The sequence below is a fragment of the Podarcis bocagei genome (assembly GCF_964188305.1).
Source record: "Podarcis bocagei genome assembly, chromosome: 14".
Lineage (NCBI taxonomy): Eukaryota > Metazoa > Chordata > Lepidosauria > Squamata > Lacertidae > Podarcis > Podarcis bocagei.
The window spans coordinates 2,979,954-2,993,203 of NC_138139.1; the positions used below are offsets into that span (position 1 = coordinate 2,979,954).

Sequence of the window (13,250 nt, forward strand, 5' to 3'; positions counted from 1 at the left end):
GGGGAATCATAGCAGAGGTTTATAAGATTTCTAGCAATTTCACAATTTAGGCTGCAGTTGGAACGATATGTACCAAGAAGTATGTTCCAATAAAATCAGTGGGACCCGCTTCTTGTTTGCTGCAAGTTCAGAATGCTTTTCCAGTGGCACCATCCTTGAAGGTCTTTTTTTTAAAAAAACTTTTTCAAAACCTGTTGGGAACTGTGCAGTAAGTGATGTGAATGTGAAGCCTTAGGGTTAACAGAGGCCTCCGGAGTATGACCTGGTTATGGCACTGAAAGCGGAATGCAAGTCTTGATTTTCCACGGGGCTGTTTGAGAGCCTGCTAATGGGAGCTCTGAGCTCAGTCCTGAGAGATTTTGGTTTCACTGCTGCTCTGCCATAATTGTTGTCAGCAGTGATGCTAAAGCCCATTAATTCAAAAATTTCCATCCTTTGTCTTGGACTGCTGACTCCTGGGAGATATTTCAAAGGTTAGATGCCAGTGCAGTTGCTGTGGACAAGGGTGCCTTCTGGCAGTACACCAGGATGTAGGAAACATTTCATTTGAATTGGAAGTAGAAATGAACGGATCAGCCTCTTTCTAGTCTAGGTCACTTTTGTGTGTGCTCAGCCACAAGTCTGTTTTGTTGTTTTTTGTAGATTGTTTTTAAATATAAAAATTACACTTAAATCATGCATACTATCCCCAAAAATGTACTTCCTGAATGCATTCTGTCTCTAAAATATGCATGTTTTGTTTTTCAGGGCTTTTCACTTAATTTCCACCTACAATACACATTATACTTATATTTTATATACAGGTGAAACTCAAAAAATTAGAATATCGTGGAAAAGTTCATTTATTTCAGTAATTCAACTTAAAAGGTGAAACTAATATGTGAGATAGACTCATGAGATGCAAAGTCAGATATGTCAAGCCTTTATTTGTTATAATTGTGATGATTATACACATTTTGTGTGTGCATTATTTTGAACTGAAATTATATTGCAAAATTCAGAGAACTGCAAGATCCGATTAATAGCTGCATTCCAATCTGCATTTAAGTCTGCTGAATCAGTTGGGTTCACTTTATGATGCAGATCAAACCAAATTTTCTCAATTTATAATTAACAGTTCACTTTAATTCTGAGGGGAAATCTTTGAAGGACAGGGTTGGGCATTCTATCCAAAAATGATTTGGTTAATTGAATGGTCAAATATTGGGGAAATGATGGTCAAGCATGCTTAAAGCATTGATATTATTAGGACAAGGAAAATAGGCTTTGATTATCAACAGGTTTGATAGTTTTGCCAATTACAAAAGCAGACAAGCAAAGTGCTGTGAAATTTAAACTAGAGAGGGAGAGAGAGAGAGAGAGAGAGAGAGAGAGAGAGAGAGAGAGAGGGTTGTGACCAGCTAAGCTACTCAGAATAGATTGGCTGAAATCAATAGACCCAAGTTAGCCATGGCTGTTAATTTCAATGAGCCTACTCTGAGTATGAATAATATAGAGAGAGCTGTTTTCAACTAAGTCAAAAACAGAGTAGACTTATTGTTTGTACTTTAGCAAGTCTATCAGTTAGTTGAGCTGTGATTTTTAACTTTTGTATTCTTTTTACTGCATGATTGTTGTAAACTGTGCTGGTATATTTTTGTGAATAGCATTTTATAAATATTTATTTCTATATCCCTTTTTAAAGCCTTATATAGTTTAGGTCTAGGATACGTGAAGGACCATATTCTCCCATATGAACCTGCCTGGGCTGTGAGATCTTCAGGGGAGGCCTTTCTCCTAGTCCTGTCACCCTCACAGGCATGTTTGGTGGGGACTCAGGAGAGAGCCTTCTCAGTGGTTGCTCCCAGACTCTGGAACTCCTTTCCTGGAGGAGCCTGACTGGCTCCCTCCTTGCTGTCCTTCTGCCGGCAGGTGAAGACTGTTCTCTTCTGACAGGCTTTAGGGAACTAACTGCCTTTAAGGAGAGAGCTTAAAATTTAAATTGTCACTAGTCTGCCATGGAAATCTGAGCCTTTTTTCCCCTCTGGCCATATAAAGTTTTTGTGTCATTTTTCCAGAAAGTGCTAAATATATAAATAAAATCACTGATGCATATTTGTTTTAAAATTCGGTCAGTTTACATCAACTGATTTCAGTGTGTCTGCTTGATTCTATGATTCTATTACGAATTTAGTATAAATTTTGACAATGTGGAGGTAGGTGTCAGGGTATATTATTCTCTGACATTTGTCTTGAAACAAAAGGGTTTGTGATTATATATTTCAATCAATTGGTTGATAAAATTAAATAAAAACAGAAATAAAGCAAAGTAACAGAAACTATTAAAAACAAAAACTTACATCCGTTTTTGAAAGCAGCTGTGCTGACTGGGCAGTGGGCCAATTCTTTAAGTGTTATGGCTTCATAAAATATTTGACTGCTGTCAGTTGAAAGTATTTTATCACTTGGCTAAATGGCAGGCCAGCTCTGGAGAAGGAGGCGAAACCTTCAGAATGCAAAAGCATTTGTTATCCGAAAGGGTTCTCCCAAAGGCTTCTGCATAAACGGCTGCTCTGCATATACATACAAGAGGGTGGTTAAAACATCAGATAGCCATGAAAATGTGATAAAGTGCTGTTTTGCAGAATGGTCTTGCAAGGTCGGCCAGTGTTGTGCCTGGGGTTGAGAAGACTGTTATTTGCCTGGCATCTCTTCAGTTGTAGGAATAGGAAGCGTGAAATTCGGGGAAGAGGGGAGAACACACACACTTTCTCACACTCTAGCATTCTTTGCCTGCTATCTTGCTCTCCTTTCTTTTTTAAATATGACCTTACACTTTCAGCTAGAGCGCTTATTTAATTGAGAGTATGTAGCTGCCCTGCCTTCTCTTGAACTGCCTCACCCTGTCATTTCACCTTCCTGAAAGCAATGCTGCAATGCTACAGGATTATCAACCCTGGGACCGTTATCGTAACAGTAATAACAGGCTCCCCTAGCTATGTGAGCAAATTTAATTAACTGCAGAGAGAAATTCTCTGCTCTTCTCTGACTTGGCTGTCATCCAGAAATCTACATTAATGCAGTAACATTTCGGTAATAAGGGATAGCTTGTGCGAAAGTTGCAGGCAGACACTGCAGAACACCCTCCACAGACGAGCCTGCGCTGGGAGTTTATCCTTTGGGTGGTGGCACCTGTAGGGTGATTGTCAACTCCTCTAGCCCCTGAGTCCAAATCTCTGCTCTGTTTGCCAGCCCTCATCCATTCCCTGAAAAGCTGCTGGAAATTTATGAATGTTGAGGTGTTAGGAAACAAATAGGGAAGTGAGTTTTCTGACACGCTTTTTCTTGGGTGACTACCTTAAACTTCCAGCACAATGATTGTTGAAATTCTGGAATTTGTGCGGCTCCAGAGCATGAAAGCTAATCTCTTGCAGGGCAATGAATTCTCTAACACACCTTTGCTTTGTAAAACAGTTTGATATAAATGTATTATTGCAGCATTTTTTAATCTCTACATGTTTTTCTACAACAAGGGCTGCCAGGCATGTATTTACCTTTTAGCAGGTTGTCATTAATAATAGCCTGTCCTGTTTAATACACCCAGATGCTTAAGTGATTACAAACAAGTCTGGAAGTAATTTTTTTTGCTCTTTATATCTTAGTTTAGCTGTTCTGATTCTGAACCTTCAGTGAGGTTTCACGTGTGCCCATGCCCCCACCTACCCACACAATTCATGTGGAAGCCACCACATTCATGTGGGTTTGTAAGAGAGAATGCAAACATGTGTTTGGATGTCATAGCTCAAGTGGCAGCTGGCAGCAATTGGAACTGGCGGCGTAATGGGCAAGGCAGCTAATGCGAGAGAGAGCTGGGGGTCCCTGGAGACAGAGTCTACTGTTTCTGGCTTTCTGCCCATCTCTCCCCTAAAAACCTAAGCAATGGGCACCTAAGTGATGATCGGTGCTAAAGAGAAATGCTGGAAATGTTGTATGAGTCATGTGATTTTTTTTCCAGTTCTGCTCATGCCAACAGAAATGGATGGAGTGTCCTACAAGAGGAAATGTATTAATATGGCTCTGGGGGACACAGGACTGATGGGATAAAGATCTGGGTTTGGGATTGCAAATAAATAATGGTACAACTCTGCCCCACCTTGCTCTAGTGACTGGCCTCCTCTGAGTGGTAAAGTGCAAGCTCTCCATGCAGAAAGTCCCAAGTTCAGGCCCTACTCTTTCAAAGTATTGCTGTGAAATATCCTTGCCTGAAATCCTTGAAAGCCCCTTCCAGTCAGAACCAACAAAACTAAGCTAGATGGACCAATGATATAAAAAGTCCAGTATTTTTATGCCAATGTCTATATAAGGATTTGTATGCATAAAGAAAACAAAAGCAACAAAGAGAGGGGGGGACCCCAGCCAAATATATTTATGCAATTCTGTCCCATGGTTACATAATCAAAAAAGTTGTTAGTGTGTGATGTCGTATTTTAATTTTACTACTTTTGAGGGGCGCTGTCCAGAGTGGCTGGGGCAACCCAGTTAGGTGCGTGGCATATAAATTTCTTATTATTATTATCATTATTATTTTCCTGCTAAAGTCGACCCTGGCTGTTCTCTCCCTCCAAGGTGCTGTTTGCAGGAAACAGCACCTTGGGGGTGAAGGACCAGCAGCTGAGAGAAACTGGCAAGGAGCCCTGATCTGGTTCAGGAGCATGTTCTGGATTGGAGTCCTGTGGTTGGTTTTCCTTCAAAATAAAAATGATCAATTTAGGTATACTACTTTTTTATTTTAAAGACCACATTTATTGGAACACAGGGGGAGCCAAAGTGGTGCCATTCAGCTGTTGTTGGACCAACTCCCATCAGTCCCCAAACCAGCCAGTGATCAGGGATGATGGCAGTTGTAGTCCAACAACATCTTTAGGGCACCATGTTGGCTGCCTCCTCCCTTTACTCTTACTGCATTTTCTCTGGTGGTCTAGATGGGACCAACTACAATTGCTAATTTCAATGGCAGACATATGCCTTTTGCCTTTCAGTTAACCCTTCTGACATAATTTCAGGTGCTGCTCTCTGGACTGATCGGAGTTGTCTCATGGAAAAGGCCTCTCTCTCTTGTGGTAAGTAAAAATTCTTTTGTCTAGATAAAATAAAGGATGTCAATCTTTGCATGGCGCATAACTAATTTGTGGTATTCATAGTCCCATTAAATGATATTGTCATTTGAAAGGCGATGAGTCAGATTCATGGAGGATAATCCAGATGGGTCAATCAGTGATTATTTGTTGCATTAGCTAAATGGATCCCTCATGGAGTCCTAGAGGTGGAGCAGGAGCGGAGAACCTGTGATCATCTAGATGTTGCTGGACTACAACTCCCATCATCCCTGACCACAGGCCATATTGGCTGGGACTTTGGGAGTTCAGCAACATCTGGAGGAGTCACTGGCTTCTCACCCTTGAGTGAGAAGGCACCTGGATCATACATGGTACAGGCTGTGCAGAGTTAGAATATCCTCAACAGATGGCTCCCCAGTCTTCACTTGAAGACCTCCAGTGAGGGAGAGCCCACCATTGCTCTAGGTCAGGGATGCAGAACCAGATCTCATTGGAATGCAGCTCCCATCATCCCTGAGCATTGGCCATGCTGACTGGGGCTGATGGGATCCAGAAACATCTGGAAGGCCGCATGTACTCTATCCTGGCACTAGGCAATTGATTGCATTGTCAAATTGCTCCTACCAACAATACCTTACTTCTACTTTTCAATCAAATTTTACCTTCTTGTAATTTAAGCCCATTATGTGTATTCATCCCTCTGGGGCAGCAGCCGAGAACAAGTCTTTGTTCTGTTTTGTGTGACAGCCCTTCAGAGATTTGAAGCATGTCTGATGTTCAGAGGCAGAGGACATGAAATCCCAGCAACCACGGGAGAGAGTTGTCCCATTCTTCTGTGCTTTCCAGAAGCATCTGGTTGGCAACTGTGAAAATTATGATTGTGGACAAGATGGACCTTTGGTCTGATTCACCTGGGCTCTTCATATGTACTTCTGAATCACGCCATCTGAATATTAGCAACTTTTAAATCAAGTCCGAACCCCACCTTTCTTTTCGAAAAAAATCCAGTTAAATCCTCTCTTTTTGGGGTAGCATCATTAGCTGCCTGCCAACATCTTCCTAAAAACCAGCTTTGTTAAGCAAGATGCCAATTAAGGACTAAACACTTCTTGTTAGGCATGTTCATTAAACAGCCAGTGAAAAGATAAAGGAAGTGGCTCTTGTCTTTCACACAATTAATTTGGTATAAATTCAGACATTAATGGAATGGTTCTGTGAGGAATATCTCTGCCAAAGGTGTTTATATACTGAGATTGCAATGTTAATTGAAATGAATGCTATTCATTAATGAACTAAATAGGAAGAAGGATATTTTGAAAACCACGTTCCAGCAAAGGGGAAAAACCCAAGCTTTTCTGCTTTTCTGCTTTTCACCTCCTTTAAACTGTGTACCTTCTCTGTACTTCCAACTCCCACTTCACATTCAGCTAAGAGTTTGTGATAGTTTGTGCCGTGTGCTCAAATACTGATGGATCCAGACAGTTGTTAATGTCTTCACTGTGGAGGCCAGTTTGCTGAGGAATTCATATACCATTTAGGAGTCTTCCCTTAATCCAAGGCAGGCCGTAGCCTCTGCTGAATAATTTATCTTGCTTCAGCTTGTTGAGGAAGCCCTCTGTTGTGCAACACTGAAACTCATCTGCTCCCTAGTGCATGTGCCCTTGTCCCTACTGGACAGAGAATATTGGGTACAGTCCTAAAATTTGACACCGGGGCAACCAGCCGGTCAAGGGAAAGGGTTCTAACTCAGTCGCCTTTCATACACCTGGTTATTATCCACAGGGAGTTGTTTTCCATGGAGATGCATCTAGTTGCGTGAGCCCCACTCCCTCGATACAGGGGTGCCTTTCTTTTCAGCCCCATCCCAGGGCTGATGCCCTGTTGTAGGGATAGGGGAGAAATTAGATTCAGTTCATGTTTAAAGGCTAGTTTATCTGAGTCATAGTTTCTAAAACAATTATTCTTCTAAATTTATCTGAATTTTGCAATACAGTCCACAATAATGTAAGTGTGCACAAAAGCATATATTTTAGTATTTTAAGAATGCAAAAATGTGTATGTGAGGAGCATTTTACAGTAAAATTTTGATTAATTTATTTGAGGATTTTTTAAAAAATCACAAATTGATGTGGAAATGTAGAGAACTGAATTCCAGATTTGAAAAATGAGAAACCCAAAATGAATAGATCCCTGCCCTGTTGTTAACCACCTTTCTGATTCTTGTGACGTGAGAAACAGCTTGTTTTCTTTCTGAAGGAATTGAACTCCAGGGCCCTTACCTTCCACTGCGCTCTCTGGCAGAATACATTTCACCCTGTGCAACGTGAAAGTACCATAGAATGCCAAGATCCTATAAAATCTTAAGACTTCAGTAATGCATTCAGTTGCCCATCAGTCTTATTGATTGCAACAGGACTGGAAGGATGAAGAAGCAAACACAGGATTGGGGCCAAATACTTCCCCCCTGTTTATTTATTAAAATGTTTTATGTCTCACCTCCTGATCCTATGAGGATCCTACAGAGTCAGATTCAACAAAAACAACTCATTATCTAAATGGGCATGTTCTCGCCAGCCTTTGAAAGATGCCAAGTGGGGTGAGGCTGGCAGCCTTGCTAGGCAAAGAGTTCCAACACAGAGAAGGCCCTACAGCCACCATAGAATCCTAGACTCGTGCTGGAAGGGATCCCCAAGGGTCATCTAGTCCAACCCCCTGCAATGAAGGAATCTCAACTAAAGCTTGGTCATCCAAGCTTGCTTTAAAACATCCAAGGAAGGAGAGTCCACTACCTTCCAAGGCAGTTCGTTCCCCTGTCAAACAGCTCTTGCTGTCAGAAAGGCCTTCCTGATGTTTAGTCAGACTCTACTTTCTTGTGCTCCATGTAAGCAGAATCTGCTTCCAATCTAATTAAGGTTCCCCTCCACTAAAAAACCCCTCTAATTAAAAACATGCTGGACGCTAACCCGTATACCACTCTGGCTGACCTAGCTGACTCTGCCTATTGTTGGCTCTGGCTCCATCTACTGTTGGTCTTCCTGCCTTATATAAATAATAAATAAATAAATAAATTTTATTTATTTATATACCCTCCCCAGCCGAAGCCGGGCTCAGGGCGGCTAACAACAATAAAACAGTACAAAAGTACAGCATAAACAACACTCTAAAATCATTCATTATAAAATTAATTAATTCAAGCCACTGGCAACCATTGGGCCAGAGCTCCGCGAAGATTGCCGAGGGAGGGAGTCAGGCTGTGCCCTGGCCAAAGGCCTGGTGGAACAGCTCTGTCTTGCAGGCCCTGCGGAAAGATGTCAGGTCCCGCAGGGCCCTAGTCTCTTGTGACAGAGCATTCCACCAGATTGGAGCCGCAGCTGAGAAGGCCCTGGCTCTAGTTGAGGCCAGCCTAACCTCTCTGAGGCCTGGGACCTTGAGGATGTTATTATTTGCAGACCGTAGGTTTCTCTGTGGGGCATACCAGGAGAGGCGGTCCCGTAGGTACGAGGGTCCTAGGCCATATAGGGCTTTAAAGGTTAAAGCCAGCACCTTAAACCTGATCCTGTACTCCACCGGGAGCCAGTGCAGCTGGTATAGCACCGGGTGAATGTGATCTCGCAGCGAAGACCCCATAAGGAGTCTCGCCGCGGCATTCTGCACCCGCTGGAGTTTCTGGGTCAGTCTCAAGGGCAGCCCCACATAGAGCGAGTTACAATAATCCAGTCTGGAGGTGACCATCGCATGGATCACAGTGGCTAGGTCAGGGCGAGAGAGATAAGGGGCCAACTGCTTAGCTTGGCGGAGATGGAAAAATGCCGCCTTTGTTATAGCTGTAATCTGCGCCTCCATGGAAAGGGAGGTGTCGAAGATTACACCCAAACTCTTAACGGACGGTGCTGGCACTAATTGCGCCCCCGCAAGAGATGGGAGTTGCCCCCCCCCAATCCCATATCGTCCCGTCCCAGCCACAGGACTTATGTCTTCGAAGGATTTAGCTTCAACCGGCTCCCACGTAACCATCCAGCCACAGCTTCCAAACATCTGGTCAGTGTGTCTGGGGCCGAATCAGGATGGCCATCCATCAACAGATAGAGTTGGGTGTCCAACTCTATATACCAGTCTCAGTGGGCACCAGCCAACACTGATCTCAAAGATGAAGCCCCAGAGGAAGTAGGAGAACCTGGATGTGTCTAGAGTCCTGTATGGACCGTTCGATGTGGCTAGTGGAGCCTGTTTTGACTTGGCAGACCAGAAATTCTGTAGGCTTGTTCAGAGGGTTTGATCTGGCTAGTCAATCACTTGTTCAGCTAGCTAGAATATGGAAGGACACTTCAGGCTTCAGACCAAGTTGTTCTGTGAGCACGAGTCCTGGTGTTTTAAAATCTGTGCAGCAGGAAGGAAAGAGGGAAATGTCAAGTTCCCTATTGCAGCAGTTTCACGGTTAGGAGTAGAGCCTCTGCTCGATCTCCCTTCCCTTGTAGGCAGCTGCTGCAGGCATGGAGGAAGCCAGTTTCAACCCCGTAGATCCCCTCTTAATGAGCCTGATTGCTTAGTTTAAAATCCAGCTCCAGGGTAAACTCCTGCAAATCACATAAAGCTCAGCCTTTCTTTAAAAAAAACCTGTCAAGATTTTTTGGGAGGGGTTAAATATAAAATAAACTTCTGTTCACCACCTTAAGAGAGCGTCAGCATTTTTCTTCATATCCTTTTTAGCCTCTGAAGGGATAAACTCTCAGAATTGGCACATGCCATATCATTTGGATTGAACAGAACCCTCAAGGTGCAACTTGAAAATGAGTTTTCTGAATCAGTTATGAGCACTGACACATTTTTATGCTAATTATTAACTTCTGAGTCACCCATATTTTTTCGGGGTGGGGAGGGAGAGAGAGAGAGAGGAGAGAGAGAGAGAGAGAGAGAGAGAGAGAGAGAGAGAGAAGACCCTCAATGGAATTGTTAAAGCTGTGGCAGAGGTTACTGTAGAGAGAATGTGTTCCTCTCTACATGAAGTTGAAAAGGTCTTCCACTAAGTTTAACAGGTGAGCTATGTCACCTGTGAGAGCAGGGCCTACCACAGGGTGGCCATCACTCCCTCTTCTAGGAGCAAATGCCATAGCTTTTGCACTGTGCGAAGAAGTATATTTTCTTTGCTCTCTTCTGAATCTCTGTGAGAGTCAAAGCTAGAAGCCCCAGCCACCTTTGGCTTCTTTCTGCACCTGTGTAGACTTTAGAGTGGCAGAAAGTTGTGGACTGGACTCCTTCATTGTGGCCTGTGGCTTCTGATATTACTCAATTACTGTGAGAAGGAGCAAACACTACCCCACCCAGTTGCACAATGACGTTTTCCTGGCTCATCTTCGCTCCAGTTCACACATGGCCTCAGCGAGTAGGTGCTACACCCTGTGGTGGGCAGGAGCAAATGTTGTGCATAGCATGTGAAGGACCTTGAGACAGGAACTGGGATCATATTGTGCCAAATGGGCCGGGTGAATGAGGCATCTCCCTTTGAAGGCTCACTTTCATGCCACACTGCATGCCCAGACAGTGGCTGCAATGATGTAGTTTCTATGTTGCTCAGGCCATCTATGAATTGGACCTGAGGGCTGAATAACTAGGTGTGCAGCAGGGATTAGGAACCTCAGGCTCATGAGCCAAACTTAGCCCTCTTCATCCAGCCTCAGACCACCCCTCACCTGCCCTCCTGAAGTGCTGTTGCCTGTCTGGAATATGTCTCTGAAGCACTGGTCACTAGATTGTCCACAGAGGTTTGTCCTGGAAGAATGCAGCCCATTGCCTGGAAAAGGCTGATCACTCCTAGTGTGCATCATACATGTGTGAATCAGCTCTTTGTTGCCATAAGGTTGGTCAGTTCCATACAGTACATAGCAGGCAGCTTGGGTTTGCTGAGTGCACACTGAGTGTGGCATTTCAGCCAATCCTGGTTCTCTGTTTCCCAAGCACCTACCTCATTCATTTGTTACACTTTCAAGATGTGCTTTGGCATGGAAATAAAAGAAACTCAGGTGCACACCTAAAAGCGTAATGTGTGAAACAGCCCTTTGTCACCCCAAAAACTTTGCTTCTTGGGTTTGTTTGGGATTAGCTCTTGCAGTGCAGAAAGCAATCAGTCCATCAAAAAATAAAATAAATAGTTGCCACTTTGAGTGATTAAGCAGTGAAAGAAGCGGTTCTAATTGATTGGTTTGCAACCATGTGCATGTTCATTTCCCCCTGGCTGAGTAGCAAATATTGTGTTACTTATGCACTTGCATGTCTAGCTTGTGATTATTATTTTCAAAACTCACTCTAATGCTTGACAAACCCTATCATCTCCCTGTATAAAGGGCCATCTGCATGTTAATGTGTTTTATTGCCTCTGAGTTGCTCATACTGTAAATATTCAAATAGGTAGGCAATATTTACCAGACAGGCTGGATGTAGGTGTTGGCAGAGCTAAAACACTTGCAAAGCAATGGAGGGCAATTGTGCTCATGTCCTGCCTTCTGCCTCCTAGTAAACATCTGCTTGGCCACTTTCCAATGATGTCATAGGAGTCAACTCCTAGGGGCTGAGGTCCCTTTGGCCTCCCCATAAAATATTTGAGGGGGTTGCAAGGAGAGAAAATTGTAATTATTGGGACATATGCACCAAATGAGAGAAAATCAGAATTTTATAAGGAATTAGAAGAGAAAATGTTTGAGTTGATGGATCAAAAATAATCCTAATGGGTGATATGAACAGAGTAGTCTCACCTGATATGGACAGATCAACAAAGAAATTGGGCTCGGAAGGGAGGAAAAAAACCTAGAATAAAATATAAACTATTAACAGATGCAAAACAAAGAGGGGGATTCTCACTGCCAGATTTGAAATTATAATATGAGGCGTCTTTGCTGGTTACAGGAGTTTTTGCTGATTACAGGAGTGGATACAATTAAAGAATATGGATGTATTAGATTTAGAAGGACATGACAATAGATTTGGTTGACATGCTTACCTGTGGTATGACCTAAAGGTTCATAAGGGGTTCCTGAATCACATTGTAAGGAAATGAATTTATGAAATATGGGGGGAAATATAAGAATTTATTAGAGAATAAAACACCTTGGTGGGTTTCCCCATTGGAAGCTGTCAGGGAACTGCCATCGGAGGGACAGGTGGTGGAAGGGCTCATGGAGGCTGGGAGAGACCCAGCAGCTGAAGCAGGAACCAGCAGGGGGAGAGGTGGGTCTCTGAGGAAAAGCGAGCAAGAGGGAGGGCTCAGGGACACGTCCAGCGAGAACAGTGGGGAGATTTCTGAACCTCCCATAGGGAGACCCACTCCTCGCCGGAAACTGTCACGCCGCGAGTCCAGAAGACGTGTTTCCGTTAAGGAGCTTTTATGCTGGAAGCGATTCCGAAAGCAACCACTGTCGGAATCTGCAAGTGACTAGAGCAGCCATGTCTGAGGGGCTCCGTCACAGACAGAGGTTTGTGGACTTGAACAAACTCTGAGGGACTACGATTTTACGCACAAACAGCTCATCATCCCATCACAGAAGCGATATCTGTGAAACAAGTAAATATGGAAGACAACTGCGTTACATATAAAGATCTGTTAACAGAGGCAAAAAATAAATCGAAGGTAAAAAACTATGGAGAAATAAAGTACCTGTTAACAGATTAGTTACAACACCACCAACTAAACGACATATTCAAAAGTGATAAGGAGAAAGGCTTTGGGAAGGAATTCTCAAAGTTTGAAAAAGAATTATTGGAAAATAATGAGAAATTATTATCAAGAATGTATAAGCTACTGTTGGAATGGGAGACGAAAGAGAAGGAGGTTAAAGATGTAATGATAAAATAGGCAAAGGATTTGGGACATAATATACCACTTGAGTCATGGGGAAAGCTGTGGAAAGAGGATTTGAAATTCACGGTGTGTAGTTCATTGAAAGACAATTACAGTGGTACCTCCGGTTGCGCATGGGATCTGTTCTGGAGCTCCGGTCGGATCCCAAGGAATTCGCAACTGGAGGTGCCTGTTCTGTGCATATGCGCGCGGTGCGTAGAGCGCTTCTGCGCATGTGCATGCAGCGAAACCTGGAAAAATGTTTCTGGATTTGTCGCACGCGTAACCCAAAGGATATGTATCCAGAGGTGTGCATATCCAGAGGT

The 13,250-nt window shown here is 43.3% G+C and overlaps 1 protein-coding gene across 2 annotated transcripts in view; it reads left to right on the forward strand.

The window, feature by feature from the left end:
* ENTREP2 (endosomal transmembrane epsin interactor 2) overlaps positions 1–13,250 on the forward strand; it is a 214,368-nt gene that overhangs the window by 94,416 nt on the left and 106,702 nt on the right. For both annotated transcript variants that reach the window (XM_081170598.1, XM_081170597.1), the window contains exon 2: positions 5,043–5,099. In XM_081170598.1, the coding sequence (XP_081026724.1) occupies positions 5,043–5,099 (57 nt within the window). The remainder of the gene's footprint in view (positions 1–5,042; positions 5,100–13,250) is intronic.